This window comes from Trichechus manatus, unplaced genomic scaffold (assembly GCF_000243295.1).
Source record: "Trichechus manatus latirostris isolate Lorelei unplaced genomic scaffold, TriManLat1.0 scaffold00078, whole genome shotgun sequence".
In the NCBI taxonomy this organism is placed as follows: Eukaryota; Metazoa; Chordata; class Mammalia; order Sirenia; family Trichechidae; genus Trichechus; species Trichechus manatus.
The window spans coordinates 12,803,416-12,821,858 of record NW_004444014.1 but is presented as its reverse complement, the minus strand read 5'-3'; the positions used below and the strand labels follow the sequence as shown (position 1 = coordinate 12,821,858).

The following is an 18,443-nucleotide window of genomic DNA, read 5'->3' as shown; positions in this document are numbered from 1 at the left end:
TTTTTTTTTGTACTTTAGATGAAGGTTTACAGAACAAATAGTTTCTCATTAAACAGTACACATATTGCCCTATGACAATGGTTAACAACCCCACGACATGTCAACACTGTCCCTTCTCAACCTCGGGTTCCCTATCACCAGCTTTCCTGTCCCCTGCTGCCTTCTAGTCCTTGTCCCTGGACTGCTGTGCCTCATTAGTCCTGTTTTGTTTTATGGGGCTGTCCAAACCCCGGCTGAACGGTGAACCTCGGGACTGACTTCACCACTGAGCTAAAACGGTGTCCAGGGGCCATCAATAGCTGTCTTTTAATCAGTGTATTTACAATCAAGATGAGTTAATAATTACTAGTGATTGGAATGTGAAAGTTGAAACAAAGAAGGAGGATTGATAGCTGGAAAATATGGCTGTGGTGATAGAAATGACGCCAGAGATTGCATGATAGAATTTTGCAAGACCAATGAGTTATTCATTCCCAATAACTTTTTTGAACAACATAAATGGTGAGTATACACATTCACCTCATCTGATGAAAAGGACAGGAATCAAGTCGACTACGTCTGTGGAAAGAGACAGTGGAAGAGCTCAATATCATCTGTCAGAACAAGGCCAGGGGCCAACTGTGGAACAGAACATCAATTGCTCCTATGTAAGTCCAAGTTCAAGCTGAAAAAAATTAAAACAATTCCACAAGAACCAAAATACAACCTTGAATTTATCCCACCTGAATTTGAAGACCATCTCAAGAGTAGATGTAACACACTGAACACTAATGACCAAAGACCAGATGAGTTGTGGGAAGACATCAAGGACATCATACATGAAGAAAGCAAAAGGTCGTTAAAGAGACAGGAAAGAAAGAAAAGACCAAAATGGATGTCAGAAGAGACTCTGAAACTTGCTCTTGAACATAGAATAGCTAAAGTGAATGGAAGACATGATGAAGTAGAAGAGCTAAACAGAAGATTTCAAAGGGTAACTCGAAAAGACAAAGTAAAATATTACAATGAAATGTGCACGTGTCTGGAGTTAGAAAACCAAATGGAAAAAACATTCTCAATCTGAAATAATTGAAAAAAAAGTTCAAGCCTAGAGTTGCAATTTTGAAGGATTCTAAGGGCAAATTTTTGAATGATGTAGGAAGCATCAAACGCAGAGGGAAGGAATACACAGAGTCACTGTACCAAAAAGAACTGGTCAACATTCAACCATTTCATGAGGTAGTACATGGTTGAGAACCAATGGTACTGAAGGAAGCGCTCCAAGCTGCACTGGAGGCATTGGTGAAAAACAAGGCTCCAGGAACTGATGGAATAACAATTAAAATATTTCAAGAAATGGATGCAACTCTGGAAGCACTTACTCATCTATGCCAAGAAATTTGGAAGACAGCTACCTGGCCAACCAACTGGAAAAGATCCATATCTGTGCCCATTCCACAGAAAGTGATTCAACAGAATGCGGAATTTATCGAACAATATCATTAATATCACACACAAGTAAAATTTTGCTGAAAATCATTCAAAAGTGGTTGCAACAGTACATCACCAAGGAACTGCCAGAAATTCAAGATGGATTCAGAGGAGGATGTGGAATGGAGGTATCATTGCTGATGGCAGATGGATCTTGGCTGAAAGCAGAGAATATCAGAAAGATGTTTGCCTGTGTTTTATTGACTGTGCAAAAGCATTCGACTGTGTGGATCATGACAAATTATGGATAACATTGTGAAGAATGGGAATTCCAGAACACTTAATTGTGCTCATGTGGAAACCTGAACATAGACCAAGAGGCAGTCATTTGAACAGAACAAGCGGATACTACATGGCTTAAAATCAAGAAAGATGTGTGTCAGGGTTGTATCCTTTCACCATACTTATTCAAACTGTATGCTAAGCAAATAATCCGAGAAGCCGGACTATATGAAGAAGAATAAGGCTATATGCAGATGACACAACCTTGCTTGTTGTCATGGATTGAATTACATCCCCCCAAAAATGTGTGTATCAATTTGGCTGGGCCATGATTCCCAGTATTGTGTGGTTGTCCTCCATTTTGTGATTGTAATTTTATGTTAAAGAGAATTAGGATGGGATTGTAACACCCTTACTAAGGTCACATCCCTGATTCAGTGTAAAGGGAGTTTCCCTGGGGTGTAGCGTGCACCACCTTTTATCTCTCAAGAGATAAAAAGGAAAGGGAAGCAAGCAGAGAGGGAGGACCTCATACCACCAAGAAAGCAGTACCAGGAGCAGAGTGTGTCTTTTGGACCCAGGGTCCCTGTGTGGAGAAGCTACAAGTCTGGGGGAACATTGATTTGAAGGCCGACAGAGAGAGAAAGCCTTCTCCTGGAGCTGACACCCTGAATTTGGACTTCTAGCCTACTCTACTGTGAGAAAATAAATTTCTCTTGTTAAAGCCATCTACTTGTGGTATTTCTGTTATAGCAGCACTAGATGACTAAGACACTTGTTGAAAGCAAAGAGGACTTGAAGCACTTACTGATGAAGATCAAAGACTATGGCTTTCAGTATGATTACACCTCAACATAAAGAAAACAAAAATCCTTACAACTGGACAAATAAGCAACATCATGGCAGTAATATTGAAATTGTCAAGGATTTCATTTTATTTGGATCTGCAACCAACACCCATAGAAGCAGCAGTCAAGAAATCAGACGATGTAGCTGCATCGAGCAAATCTGCTGCAAAAGACCTCTTAAAAGTGTTAAAAAGCAAAGATGTCACTTTGAGGACTAAGGTGCCCCTGACCCAAGCCATGGCATCTTCAATTGCCTCATATGCATGTGAAAGCTGGACAATGAATAGGGAAGACCAGGGAAGAATTGTTGCCTTTGAATTATGGTGTTGGCAAAGAATATTGAATATACCATGGACTGCCAGAACAAACAAATCTGCCTTGGATGAAATATAGCCAGAATGCTCCTTAGAAGCGAGGATGGCGAGACTTTGTCTCATGTACTTTGGACATGTTATCAGGAAGGATCAGTCCCTGGAGAAGGACATCATGCTTGTAAAGTATGTTGTTGTTGTTAGGTGCTGTTGAGTTGCTTCCAACTCATAACAACAACCCTATGTACAACAGAATGAAACACTGCCGGGTTTTGGGCCATCCTCGTGATCATTGTTATGCTTGAGCCGATTGTTGCAGCCACTGTGTCAATCCATTTCATTGAGGGTCTTCCTCTTTTTCACTGAATCTCGACTTTACCAAGCATGATATCCTTCACCAGGGACTGGTCCCTCCTGATAATATGTCCAAAGTATGTGAGAAAAAAATCTCGCCATCCTCGCTTCTAAGGAGCATTTCATTTCTAAGGAATTCATTTTACTCGGATCCACAATCCACACCCATGGACGCAGCGGTCAAGAAATCAAACAATGGTAAAGTACAGGGTCAGCAAAAAAGAAGAAGACCCTCAAGGAGATGGATTGATGCAGTGGCTGCAACAATGGGCTGAAACATAGCAACGATTGTGAGGATGGCACAGGACCAGGCAGTGTTTTGTTCTTTTGTACACAGGGTCTCTGTGAGTCAGAACCAACTTGAAGGCACCTAACCCCAGCACCACCTAATGATTTATTCCTTCCCAAGGTGTCATTCATCCTCCTTCTGTTCCTTAGGGCCATATTTTAAGTTTAATACATTCAAAATATTTTATTTCATATTTTATTTGAGATATAAGGACAGATTTTTATGGAATCAACAGGAGGGTGTGGTGGTGATTCTCCACCTTCTCTTGGGGTGTTAGGGAAGGATTCCTGGAAGAAGTGTCATCTAAGCTAAGCCCTGACGAATACACAAGCATTAGGTAATGTGTAGAAGCTGGTAAGAGAATAATGGGCAAAAAAAGATATGCAAAGGCCCAGAGGCAGAAGGACTTCTGATAATTCAGAATGGCTGGAGCACAGAGTGCAGGAAAGGCAATGGCAAGAGACAAGGCTGTAAAGGTAAACTGTGGTGAGCTCATGAGGAGCCTGAAAAATATTAATGAGTTTTGTTTTATCTTAAAAGCAATGGGAAGCCCATGTTTTAAACAAGGAAGGGACATGATCAACGTTGTGCTTTAGAAAGACCACCCTGGTTGAAAGAGATGAATGCATATGAAGAGGGAAAAATTAAGGGCCATTTCGCTCCTCCTTACCCAGGGATTAGCCAATATCCTGAATTTTTTAAGGATATGCTGGAAAAATATGGGGTTGAAGGGTAGCTCACATCAGCATATTTAAATGTTGAAGGGAAGGATTCTGAAGGGGGTGAGGAAATAAGGGGGTATGTAACTGATAGCAGTCAAGGTCCCTCAGACGTGGGAAGGAATAGTGAGGGAGCAGAAAGGAGAGACTCCTCTTTCATTCTGAGAGAAGGGAGAGAGGAAATAATGGGTGAGGATGCAGATAAGTTGGCAAATTTGGGTGTGGCAGGAGTTCCTAATAGTTCTCATTCCCCTCCCTCCCCCCTCTCCACCGTAATGCAGGAGGCAAAATCATAGTCATCTGTCCAGAAGGAAGAAGGTGACAAAGGAGTAGTATGGAAAATATTGTTAGTTGACCCAGCAGTTCTTTCCAATCCCTCCTGCCCTGCTTCTTTCCACTGTAGAGAATGAAAACACTTGCTTTACCAGATACACTTGCAGCAAGGAAACAAACAAATTTTAGTCGGGTTTTTCTTTTTTTTTTTAAGCTTTTTGCTTTTCCTGGTAAAGGAGGCAGGCATGGTTGGTGCTCCTTGCCTCTAGTTCTGACTTAACCCCAGATGTAGTTCCTGGAGCTGGGACAGCTCTCTCACAAATCTGAAAAAACAAGCATGAGGGAAAGGCCACAAAGGCAGATGCCAGCCAGATTAGTCATCATCCAGCTGCTGAAAGCCAGCAGCAATCCACCCTCCAGATTCTGGTGGTAAACACCTATTTGGACAAGCCACCAAAGGTTGATTTTCATCCAGAAGCATTCCTAGCTAATATAGGAAGATGTGAGGACAGTGGTGAACATCTGACCTGGTCTCTGAAGAGAATGAACGAGAGGTAAAGAAGGCGCGTAGCATTACTAGGTAATACTGAAGGCCCAAAAGAAGTGAAATTCATCAAAGAACACTCTGTTTCATTTTGGAATATTTGCTATCCCTGGAAATTACTCTAATGGGTGTGCTAATATCATACTGATTTTTATCAAGGTCAGCCCAAGTCATTGTATGAGTAGTAACTCTTTTAGATAAACTAGAACCTTCTAGTCATCAGGATACCTATGTAACAGCTAGGTAACTCAAAGTACAGAAAAACACTCTTTTAAAAATTCACCTCCAGAGTAGCGTCTGGGGTCTTAAAAGCCTGTGAGCACCCATCTAAGATACTCCACTGGTCTCACCCCTTCCAGAGAAAGGGAGAATGAAGAGAACAGGATACAAGGAAAAGATTAGTCCAAAGGACTAATGGACCACAGCTAGCATGGCCTCCACCAAACTGAGTCCAGTACAGCTAGATGGTGCCCGGCTACCACCACTGACTGCTCTCACCGGGATCACAACAGAGGGTTCTGGACAGAGCTGGAGAAGGATGTAGAACAAAATTCTAACTCACCAAGAAAGACCAGATTTATTGGCCTGAAAGAGACTGGAGAAACCCCCAGAGTATGGCCCCCAGACACCCTTTTAGCTCAGTGGTGAAGTCACTTCCGAGGTTCACCGTTCAGCCAGGGAATGGACAGCCCCATAAAACAAAACGGGACTAATGAGGCACAGTAGTCCAGGGACAAGGACTAGAAGGCAGAAGGGGACAGGAAAGCTGATGATAGGGAACCCAAGGCTGAGTAAGGATAGTGCTGATGTGTTGTGAGGTTGTTAACCATTGTCATAGGGCAACATGTGTACTAACTGCTAAATGAGAAACTATTTGTTCTGTAAACCTTCACCTAAAGTACAATAAAAAAAAAAATTCACCTCCAATTTGTATTTAAATGATATAATTCATACCACTTTCTGGTGGAGAAGTTCAGGTTATTCACAATGAAGAGGCTGTATCCTTGCAAAATTTACATCAGCACCAAGTGAAGACATTTCCCTCAGAACACTTGATTTCGATTCTGTCATTTTATTCTCATAGTACCTAAGAAACTCTGTCTTTCCATAATTAAGCAGTAAGTCACAATACACATATCTCTGAGGCATCTGTTGCTTTATTGGATGGCTTGCTCCTCTTTAATTACAAATAAAATGAGCCCCAAATAAAAAAGACTCCTACAATTTAATAACAGAAAAATACACAAACCCAATGTTTATTTACATTCACTAAAGCTACAAAGCACAATCACTTTCAGAAAATTCTATAAGCAAAATTTGCATTCACTTCTCTGCCTACTATCTTGTATCTATCAATACACTAACTAACCAGAGCACATTAATCCCACATTTATTTCTGGAGTTAACTCTAAGCACTAGAGTACTTTCTGAGGTTTCAATGTTTATACTTCATGAGGATCCCAGTCAAGCAAAGTTCACTATGAGACTCCCTTTCTCTTTTCCTTCCAAGAACTTTCACTTCTGATGTTTCCCTCCATATTGGGTAACTGTAGCATCATGGGAAACACAATGTGTATTACTGTAATACACAACAGTTTTATGAAGAATCCCCGGAAAAGAGAACATTACATTGTAGACTATCAAAATAATTTTAATAATATACAGTCATTTTTAAACAGGGAATCTGAGTAAAACTTCTTGCTACTCAAGATACTCTAAAACTGTTGTCTTAACACTTATAAACTATAATGGTTAGGTTTGACAATTATTTTTAAGGGACTGCAGTGGGCTCTTTGAAATTTAGTGATTTCCTCATTTGTACAAGAGCTTTAAAAATCCAGAGTCTCATTTCATGACAACTTATCTAAAAACTCATCTTACTGAGAATGCATAAGACCCTGAACAGGCTGTCTCATGATGCCTGAAACACATTCACAGCTGCTGAAACCCATTCACAGCTGATTTATGCCAGAAAAGGGGACATGTAGGACACTGAAAGATAGTTGTCACTGTTAAGGGCTTCTTTTTACAGTGAAGCTGTGGTACACTTCTCCATTATACACTGTTTGCAATATCACCAGATTTGTGTTGCTGTCGTTAGGTGCTGTTGAGTCGGTTCCAACTCATAGTGACCCTATGTACAACAGAATGAAACACTGCCCAGTCCTGTGCCATCCTCACAATTGTTGCTATGTTTGAGCTCATTGTTGCAGCCACTGTGTCAATCCATCTCCTTGAGCGTCTTCCTCTTTCTGCTGACCCTCTACTTTACCAAGCATGATGTTCTTCTCCAGGGACTGGTCCCTCCTGATAACACGTCCAAAGTGCATCAAAGGCTCACCATCCTTGCTTCTAAGGAGTATTCTGGCTGTACTTCTTTCAAGACAGATTTGTTTGTTCTTCTGGCAGTCCATGGTATATTCATTATTCTTCACCAACACCATAATTCAAAGGCATCAATTCTTCTTTGGTCTTCCTTATTCACTGCCCAGCTTTCACATGCATGAGGCAACTGAAAATACCATGGCTTGGATCAGGCACACCTTAGTCCTCAAAGTGACATCTTTGCTTTTGAACACTTTAAAGAGGTCTTTTCCAGCAGATTTGCCCAATGCAATACAGCGTTTGCTTTCTTGACTGCTGCTTCCATGGGCATTGACTGTGAATCCAAGTAAAATGAAATCCTTGACAACTTCAATATTTTCTCCAGTTAGCATGCTGCTTATTGGTCCAGTTGTGAGGATTTTTGTTTTATGTTGAGGAATAATCTATACTGAAGGCTGTAGTCTTTGATCTTCATCAGTAAGTGCATCATCTTAATGTGAAGAAAAAAGGGAGATGGAGAACTAGGCTATTCAAATAAGATTTGTGTTACATCAGTCTCATTTCAACAATCTTGTCCTCTATCTCCCCTTTTTCTTCATATTAAGATGATCATCAACCTTATATAGCATTCATAGAACATTCCTATTAATTATTAAAACATTCCTATATTTAGGCCACATCCTGAAGATGTATACTTAATGTTTTCATTGTTTCCAAATTACAATATAAAGATTATTCTTTTCCTACAAGGGCAGTTAGTATCATCAATAATGTGTATGTTTTTGTGAACTTTCATAAAAGATTAAGTCCCTTAACTCACCTGCCTCCTTAACAATAACCCCGGACATTTCAGCCTAGGTTTGAGGTACATATTATTTTGGGTCTCCTCAATCCTAGTTCAGTATTTGGAATCAGGTAACAGAAGACAAAATGGGAAAGCAAGCAAACCAAAAAAAGTAATATTTGGTCATTAGAATTCCAATGCTCAAGTTATGAAATGGAGGGGAATACCATTTTTGTACTGAATAACTTACACATCCCTTTTCAATAGGGAAAAAATGTACTTGTCTAACAAGGAATATACCAAATAACCTGTCCAAGAATGTCTTTTCAAAGGCTACTTAGGGATGGAAATCTGAATTAGGCTTTGGAATCTCAAACATCTGAGTTGACACTGTTATTGATTAGCAGAAAAGCAAACAATAGTGACACAGACATTCTACATTCTCCCCTGTGGCTTCTTTGACCCTTGAAGGAAACTGGTGCCCACTAAAACCACTGATTTATACCAAAGGAGAGTTTGTGCCTCATGTCGTCTTCCCTGTTGAAAAAACTGAGTAAATGCTTTCATTGCCTCATGACACTGATGGGAGTTTTTCTCTAGTGTGTCTTTTCTTATGTCTGAAAAGATTTGAGCTCTGACTAAAGGCTTTCCCACATTCGTGGCACTTGTAGGGTTTTTCCCCGGTGTGGGTTCTTCTATGCTGAATAAGGATTGCACTTCGGCTAAAAGCCTTTTTACACTCATCGCACGCATAAGGTTTCTCCCCACTGTGGATTCTCTGATGTAGAATAAGGGCTGAGCTCTGACTAAAGTTTTTGCCACATTCATTACATTTGTGCTGTTTTTTTCGAGAGGGGTTTCCCTGTCTTCTTTCAAGTCTGTCATCTTGTTTGCAGCTTCCTCTATATGTGAAACTCTGGGAAGCATTCATACGAAGGGTGTTAGAAACATTGTAATGCAGTTCTATGCCTGAAGAAGTCTTTTGCCTTGAAGCTGATTCCACACTTCTAGCTTTGGTATCTCCATCTGAAATAATAAACAGAAAAGCAAACGTTACTAGTTCTCTGTTCAGAAAGAAAGGGAAATAGAATGATCTAAATGAAATAAACATGGATTAATTATGAGCTAGCATGCTTGTAAAACAGCATCACATTGTGGATGATGGAGATGGTAAGATGGAAAATACCGCAGAGAGCACAAGGCAAAGAGAAAGGTTACATACTGAGGAGACAGTCAATTATAAAGATTCAAAGCTCTATGGAAAAGGTAGAGTAGTGAGGAGGGGTAAAAAGATATCTCAGAGACCGAGGAAAGTTTGGAGGAAAAGAAACAGCCTGAAAGATGAGGAATTACTGAAGATGCAGAGTAGCAACTGGGAAGAGTCAAATGTGGCAGCGGGTAGTAAGCAAGATTTAGTACAAGAGTGTCAGTAAACAAACAAAAGGTTGACAGTGATAAATGAATGGATAAATAAGCAAAGGAAGGGGCTGAATCAAAACTAAAACTATTCCTGAGGCCAGCTCTTCAGACAAAGATTAGACTGGACTATGGGACATAAAATGATATTCGTGAAGAGTGTGCTTCTTAGCTCAAGTAGATACATTAGACTAAATGGGCAGCTCTCATCTGGAGGCGAGATGAGAAGGCAGAGAGGGTCAAGAGCTGGTTGAATGGACACAGGAAATCCAGGGTGGAAAGGAGGAGTGTGCTGTCACAGTATAGGGCGAGGAACTAGGGTCACATAACAATACATGTGTAAATTTTTGTATGAGAGACTAACTTGAATTGTAAACTTTCACTTAAAGTACAACGATAAAAAAAAAAAGTCTAAAAAAAAAGGAAGGGGCCAAAGAAAGCCAAGAGGTCAAAAAGGAATATGGAAAATACAAGCTAGGCAAAAACAGAGAGGATTACAGATGAGGATTACTGATACTTCAAAAGATCGTGGGTAGCACATGGTACCTATCTAAGAAAAACCTCTAATCCTGTATGTGTTTTACAGTACTGGTCAAATGGCTCAGTTTGTTGTATTATTTTGCATTATATTTGATGTCTCTGGAAAAGTGCATACAGCTGTTTACCAGCTATAGCCATTCCGACTGAGCACAGATCTGCTTAGAAGCAGAGGGCCTTTGGGCTCAGGCTGTTTGGTTGCCTGCAGCTCCAATAGAACCTGTAACTTGGATGTGACTATTCCAACTTAATTTGGATATATTAACTAAAGGAATCACTTCAGTCATCCTCATGGTGGCAATTTCACTGAGGCTACTGAAAGACAGCAGTTTAAATGAGTCTACAAAAGGAAAGTATTGCAGTGTTGCACATGGTTGTGGGCATGAATTAGCTGGGGTTGACTGCAACTGATGAGGATACCTTTATCTGAGGTAGTTATACAGAGACTGAAAGGCACCCAGAGAGTACTGATGATAAGCGATGCTCTGCGCCCTCTCAAGGCTTAGTCAGAAGGATGATGTCAGAAAGGCGGTTCAGGAAGAGAAGTCAGTGACCGGGTGTGACACTGGCTAAGAGAACTATGAGTTTACAGAAAAAAAGCTCAAGAAATTAATTTAAAATGGGCCTAAACATATTACAAAATGAATGTATCTTTTGCATTTATTCATAAGTATGATATATTAATTTATTAATTACCAGTTTAAATAGAAATAATTTCATAACTGGTAAGGATTCTGTCTCAAATACATTTTTTAATAGCTCTTATTCCAAAGTGACCTAGATGTTTAATCACTATTGTCAAAATCCTGGCCAAGAGTTAGCGCTTGACCACTGACACTGAGGTCATATGCAGAAGCTTTGAGAAGACATGACTCACTACCACAGAAATCACGCAGCAGCCTTAAGAAATGCTTCTGTTATCTCATCACAGGATCCTAGTTCTCTGTGCCTTGTATTGCCAAGACCCTGGGACCTTCTGCTTTCTGTTTAAAATTTCTACACAGCTTAAAAAATGTGGGAAAGGCCTCTGTGAGGACATTGGCTGGTAGAACACGGTTCTTCTCACCAAAACTAGGAGCCCAGGACCTAGCTTTGAGGCTGACTGCTTCTGTAGTCAGCGCCAAACAAAGCCACTGAGGCCAGAATGGTTTCCCTCCCTATCTTGACAGAGTGTGAAGACTTTGACTTTTCTCCCAGGTAAGCTAGGGTAATGTCTACACTGGAGGTGTTAAGTGCCCAGTATACAGAGCCAGTCAATCCTTTTTTGAGGAGGCACCTGCCAAGTAAGGATGAGAATGTTTTCTAAATCTCTCTCTAAATTTTAGAATTTCCTTTGTTTTTCCTTTAATTTCTAAAAGCTCTAACCTTGCTCAGATGCTTGTCCTGCCCCCAGGCTCTGGAAAACAGAAGCAGTGGTGAAGAAGAGGAGGTGATCCTCCCAACTGGGGTTTCCCCTTAATCTCTGGTTCCCATTTTATCCAGGATGATCATCAAGAAAGAGTGTCTCAGCTCACATGTCACCTCATCAGAGAGGTCTTCTCCACTGCTCTAATTATAAGACTCTGTCCCCACCCTGCTGGATCCCCTTATCCTGCTTTTTTTCCCCATGCCCAAAAAACCCATTGCCGAGTTGATTCCGACTCATAGTGACTCTACAGAACAGAGGAGAACTGCCCCATAGGGTTTCCAAGGAGCAACTGGTAGATTTGAAATGCTGACCTTTTGGTTAGCAGCCGAGCTCTTAACCACCGCACCACCAGGGCTCCTTTTCCCCCATAAACCAAAAACAACCCGTTGCCGTAAAGTCGGTTCCAACTCATAGCAATACTGAATAAATAAACAGCATTCATTTATTTAATATCTGCAATGGAAAAACAGACTGCTGTGTCAGCTATTTTGGAGAAATTTTGTCCAAAGTGATACAAGAGTAATGAAGGCAAGCTTAGGATGTGGGATGTCATGGTTTGAATTATGTCCCCCCAAAAATGCGTGTATCAATTTGGCTGGGCCATGATTCCCAGAATTCTGTGGTTGGCCTCCATTTTGTGATTGTAATTTTATGTTAAAGAGGATTAGGGTGGGATTGTAACACCACCTTTACCCAGGTCACATCCCTGATCCAATGTAAAGGCAGTTTCCCTGGGGTGTGGCCTGCACCACCTTTTATCTCTCAAGAGATAAAAGGAAAGGGAAGCAAGCAGAGAATTGGGGATCTCATACCATCAAGAAAGCAGTGCCGGGAGCAGAGCACGTCCTTTGGACAGGGGTTCCTGCACAGAGAAGCTCCTAGTTCAGGGGAACACCAAAGAGAAGAAGGCCGACAGAGAGAAAAAGCCTTCCCCTGGAGCTGACGCCCTGAATTTGGACTTTTAGCCTACTTTGACTGTGAGGAAATAAACTTCTCTTCATTAAAACCATCCACTTGTGGTATTTCTGTTATAGCAGCACTAGATGACTAAGACAGAATTTGGTACTGAGAGAGTCGGGTGCTGCTCTACCAGATACCTAAAATGTGGAAGCGGTTTTAAAACTGTGAATGGATAGACGTGCGGCAGTGACAGAGGACCAGCAACAGCAGAGAACCTATGGCAGCAGCAGAGAACCAACAGCAGCAGAACCAGGAGACGAGTGCGAGACAGCACTGCAGCCAACCCACGGAGCAAGAGAGTTGAGTGCCTATGCGCAGGAGGCTTCCTGGCGGAATCGGGTGCCTCTGGGTACTTGTCAGTGGAGCTAGGCTTGCCGACCCATGGAGCAAGAGAGCTGAGTGCCTGTGTGCATGAGTGGGGTGCCTCTGAGCACTTATCGGTGGAGCTACAGAGCTTTGGAACACTTGCCCCAGCAGGGCAGATGTGGGCGTGAGGCCCGAGGGCCAAGAGGCCACAGGAAGCAGAAGCTGAAGAGACTAGGGACACAAGAAGCTGAGCTGCCTCAGTCTCAAAAGGTATGGACATGACCTCAGGGGTTTCAAAGGGTGGAGCCATGGCCCCTGGTGCTTCTAAGGGTGGAGTTGCCACTCAGATGGACTGGAGAATGGAGCACCTAAAGCCAAGGGAGCAGAGTTGCTATCCCAGTGGGCCTGGAATTCAGAGCTGAAGCCCAGGGCCGAGGGGCCTCCATTCAGAATCTGGAGAATGTGGCCAATACCTAGGGTCTGGAGGGCGGGGCTATTGTGTAAATTGTCTCAGTGTGTTCTGCTGACTTGCTTGGTGCCTGTTATCACTTCTTTTCCTCTAGTTTCTCCCATTTGTAATGGAAATATCTAACTTGTGCCTGTTCTGCCATTGTACCTTCGGAAGCAAATAACTTGTATTCTAGATTTCAGAGATGAAGAGTAATTTTTGGATTTTGGACTTGGAGTTAAGACTTTTGCTACGATATGATGGGGTGAATATGTTTTCCATGTTGCAGCGATGTGATTTTTTGGGGCCAAAGGGTGGAATGTCATGGTTTGAATTATGTCCCCCCAAAAATGTGTGTATCAGTTTGGCTGGGCCATGATTCCCAGAATTGTGTGGCTGGCCCCCATTTTGTGATTGTAATTTTATGTTAAAGAGGATTAGGGTGGGATTGTAACACCACCTTTACCCAGGTCACATCCCTGATCCAATGTAAAGGCAGTTTCCCTGGGGTGTGGCCTGCACCACCTTTTATCTCTCAAGAGATAAAAGGAAAGGGAAGCAAGCAGAGAATTGGGGATCTCATACCATCAAGAAAGCAGTGCCAGGAGCAGAGTGCATCCTTTGGACAGGGGTCCCTGCACGGAGAAGCTTGTAGTCTGCGGGCACACTGATGATAAGGCCAACAGAGAGAGAAAGACTTTCCCTGGAGCTGATGTCCTGAATTTGGACTTCTAGCCTACTTTGACTGTGAGGAAATAAACTTCTCTTCGTTAAAAACATCCACTTCTGGTATTTCTGTTATAGCAGCACTATACACAGCATTTATTTATTTAATATCTGCAATGGAAAAACAGATTGCTGTGTCAGCTATTTTGGAGAAATTTTGTCCAAAGTGATGCAAGGGTACTGAAGGCAAGTTTAGGATGTGGGGGAAACACATTCAAAGTACTGCAAGAGAGTAAAGTCATCTCAGCAGCAATATGCGTGATTTTGACCCTAGATCCCACTAGCAAGGAGTTACATAGGAAAATGATGATGTAGATCAGTGGTCTTTAAACTGTGTACGTTGGAGTCCCACAGAAGGGTCTCAGGGACTGCCTAAAGGTGAAAGAGGCTTCAGACCTCTTTGGAGGCTGAGTGGGCGGCCCTGTGGGCTGGGACTGCTTGCTTCTACTTCAGCCAGAGAAGCTGTGTTTTCATCTGTTTTATATACTGGAACTCCAACTAAGATTTCATTTGAGAGAAAGGTTATGCTGCTTAAGAAAGCTTTGAAAACCCTGATGAAGGTGATGTCAAGGATTTAAAAGTCTAAGGACTATAAGACTGTGTAAGAAAGAAACAAGAACATACTGTCAGTGTTCATTTGGCAGGACAAGTAACAGAGGAAGTTCCCGCCCTGAGGAGAAGATAGACAACAGATTTGAGATCTCTTGCAAAAAGCAGCCAAGTTGTATGTCATGGGCTGAAATGCCACCTTTGCCCCCCACCGTGAACTGAATCCTGCCCCTCACCATTTTGTCTTAAGGAGTGGAGCTCCCACGATGCCCACGGGAGCCGCTTCTTGCTGGGTTTGAGCCGGCTACTTGGTAACTCCTGAGTTACTAGCCAAGGTGCTAGCTTCTCTGCAAACATGTCCTCTTTTGGTCCAAAAAATAAGACCTGGAATGAATTAGGTATAAGTGAGGCTAAAGAAGGAAAATCATATTGGGAATTGAGGGTAAAACGACAGAGAAGAAACTGGGACATAGGAAAAGGGAGGAAAAATGTAGAGCTAGGTTCTATTTTCTGGGACACCCATAAGCACATTCGCCACCCTACTCATCCACTTGTGCTGGGGAATACAATTTAATTGCTCTACCCTCAGTGACAAACCAGTGCTCCTGACTCAGCCTGGTCATTCATCCCCACAGACGTCCTTCTTACCTGCTCTGATGGCCCATCAAGCTCTCTCTCTGCAATCTCCAGCACAGTCACTGCTTCCTCTCCATTCTCTGGCTGATGCTTCTGCACCCAGACCTGCAGCTCCCTGGGCAAAATGGCCAGGAATTGCTCCAGCACCAGCAGCTCCAGGATCTGCTCCTTGGTGTGCACATCCGGCCTCAGCCAGAAACGACAAAGCTCCCGGAGCCGGCTCAGAGTCTCCCGGGGCCCAGGTGAATCCTGGTAGCCAAACTGCCTGAACCGCTGGCGGAAGGTCTCCGGGCTGTAGCAGCTGCTCCAGTGGAGGCTGGGGTCCTGATCACAGGCCTGCTGTTCCTCTTCCATCTTCACTATCAGAATCTCGTCAGGTTCCACTGAGGTTTGTGGAAGAGGTGCTGGCAACTCTCTCAACTTTGCAGACATTTTGACTTTGAATAGCACAGGACAACTAGGCTTTAATGGTCAAGGAGGTGAAGCTCTCCTATGGACACTCCTCAACACGATTAAAGAAACAAGTGGAGACAAAGACAAATGAAACATGCTTCTTGGAACAACATCACTAAGAATAGAAACGTAAGACTATATAGAAAGTACTGACCTTAATCTTAATATAAACCATGCTTTAAAGAATATTTCTTTCTCTAGGCTCAAGCATAACGACGATTGTGAGGATGGCGCAGGACTGGGCAGCGTTTCGTTCTGCTATGAGTCAGAACTGACTCGACAGCACCTAACAACAACAACTTTCTCTAAAAGAATCAAAGAGCTGTGACTCATTAATTCATACACATGAGTAATTCCCAATTTATTCTGAACACCACGCTCACAGGCTGACTGAAAATTACAATAAGAGATCAGCTAGCATTATACAAGAGCTCCCAGAGAGAAGAAATAAGGGAAGCCTGTAGAAAAGCTATGATTCTGGAGCAGGTTCAAAAAGCTGATTAAGAGTTCTAATAAATAGTCTCATGAGAGAAGTACTTTTGTGTGGATTTTTTTTTTTAATTTTTACTAACTGTTAAAACAATATTATTTTGACATTAAAGGAAACATTCAAAAGAAATCATATATTCCTCCATCTTAATGAATATATTTTCATTTTTTCATATTTACTTCTACTTCCCATCCATAACATCTCTATATATATGCAAATATATATATATACATATATATATATATATATATGTATGTATGTATATATATACTTAACTATCTCTTTATTGCAGAACGAACAAATCTGTCTTGGAAGAAGTACAGCCAGAATGCTCCTTAGAAGCACGGATGGCGAGACTACATCTCACATACTTTGGACATGTAATCAGGAGGGATCAGTCCCTGAAGAAGGACATCATGCTTGGTAAAGTAGAGGGTCAGCGAAAAGGAGGAAGATCCTCAATGAGAGGGACTGATACAGTGGCTGCAACAATGGGCTCAAGCATAACAATGATTGTGAGGATGGCGCAGGACCGGACAGCGTTTCATTCTGTTGTACATAGTATCGCTATGAGTTGGAACCAATTGGACTGTACCTAACAACACCGTATCTAACAACAACAACATCTCTGCATTGTTTAATTAATACAAACTCATTTAATCCTCAAAGCCTTATGAGGCTACTTTTATCCCCATTTTATGGATGAGGAACCACAAGGTCAGGTAATGTGACCAAAGACAAAGTGGCAGTGCTGGGGTCTGAATCCAAGGCATCCACAGTTATGCACTGTGCTACATGGTCAAGAGGCTGGAGGCAGGAGAGCCCCTCACTGGTAACCCCTATGCAGAGTCCCAGCACTCAGAAGGAAGTCACCGGGAGCAACAGGCCCAGATGAGCCCGGAGCAGAGTCCAAGGGAAAGAAGGAAGAAGTGGGAAGGGTTGAGGCCACGAGTTTGGAGCCATCAGGGAGCATTATATTTGAGGGACCCTAAGGCCAAAACCAAGGAGCCCTGGTGGTGCAGTGGTAAAGCTCTCAACCAGTGGGTGGTTCCCACCCACCAGCTGCTCCAGGGGAGAAAGATGTGGCAGTCGGCTTCCGTAAAGTTTGTAGTCTTGGAAACCCTATGAGGCAGTTCTACTCTGTCCTATAGGGTCACTATGAGTTGAAACAGACTGATCGCAATGGGTAAGGCGAAAACAAGGAGCCCTGGTGGTGCAGTGGTTAAGCACTTGGCTGCTATGCGAAAGATCGGAAGTTTGAACTCACCAGAGTGGGAGAAACATGTGGCAATATGCTTCCATAAAGATTACTGCCTTGGAAACCCTTAAGGGGCAGGTCTACCTTGTCCTATACAGTTACTATGAGTAGGAATCAACTTGACCGCAATGGATCCTTTGGAAGCCCAAAACAGCCTTCCAGACCAGAATGTACTCTGCGTCTTCGGCACCAGAAGCAGAATCTGTGCCATCTCCACAGCTGCCCTCAGCTCTAAACAAGACACCGGGAACCAAATTCCCAATATCGCACGGCGTCCTGTACCGAACTGGGCCCCTCCGAGGGGAGGCTTCGCTCAGAGTCACGGACCCAGGGGTCTTTCCGGAAAGGAACAACGCTCACTACAAACTCCTCCTGTTATGTACCGGCTCTGGGAGGGCAGGTGTTCGACAGTCCTCGGACCCCACCCAGGTGCCCGCCGACTCTCCCCTGTGCGGCGCCCCACTCCGGCTGGGAATAGCCTCTGCAAGGCCGCGGTGGGGACTGGAGAGGCGTGCGGGGAGAGGTGCGGGCGTGAGCAGGGCACGCAGAGGGGGCGTGGGGTGGACGAGCGGCACGCAGGGAGCAAATGGTAGCGAATGAAAGAGGATTCAGCGGGATGTGGGGATTTGCCGGGGAGCAGTCGGCAGGCGCCATGGGTTGCGCAGGGGAAGGACAAGTAGAGGGCGTGTGCGGACGAAGGGTGCTGCGGCGAAGCGCCCCCCGTCGGTGGACATGGCGAGGGAGCTCATGCGGGGTGTGGGGAGAGATATGAAGAGGTGCGCGAAGGAAAGGGCAAGGAGGCTGCCTCGAGGCGACGCCGAGATTCGCGGTCACCGTCTCTCCCTCAACCCCGAAGACGGGCGCTTGTTCTCCACGCCGAGGGGCCCTGACGAGGCCTGGACTCTCACCTCCCGACCGGGAAAGACCACGCTGCGCGCTCCAGGAAAGGCTGGAGGAAGCTTTCGGCCGAAGCTGTTTCCGGTCCTGGCCATGGGATGGGGGCGGGACCTGAGAAGCCTGAGCGGTTACCATGGAGACAAGCCAACACCTCCTCCTGCCTCCGGGAGGTCGGGCCCAAGATAGGGTAAGGACAATGACCGCAAGGGATGGGAATCCA

The 18,443-nt window shown here is 43.5% G+C and overlaps 1 protein-coding gene across 2 annotated transcripts in view; it reads right to left on the bottom strand.

The window, feature by feature from the left end:
• Positions 1 to 15,557, bottom strand: part of LOC101347096 (zinc finger protein 24) — a 71,417-nt gene extending 55,860 nt beyond the window's left edge. The window contains exons 1-4 of one of the 2 annotated variants that reach the window (XM_012556812.1): positions 15,138 to 15,557; positions 14,726 to 14,873; positions 8,824 to 9,165; positions 8,254 to 8,270 (exon numbers count right to left, since the gene is read on the bottom strand). In XM_012556812.1, coding sequence (XP_012412266.1) covers positions 8,254 to 8,270; positions 8,824 to 9,165; positions 14,726 to 14,873; positions 15,138 to 15,557 — 927 coding nt within the window. Of the gene's footprint in view, positions 1 to 8,253; positions 8,271 to 8,719; positions 9,166 to 14,725; positions 14,874 to 15,137 lie in introns of those variants that run through there. The other variant, XM_023735448.1, reaches the window with a different exon arrangement.
• Positions 15,558 to 18,443: the final 2,886 nt, after the last annotated feature.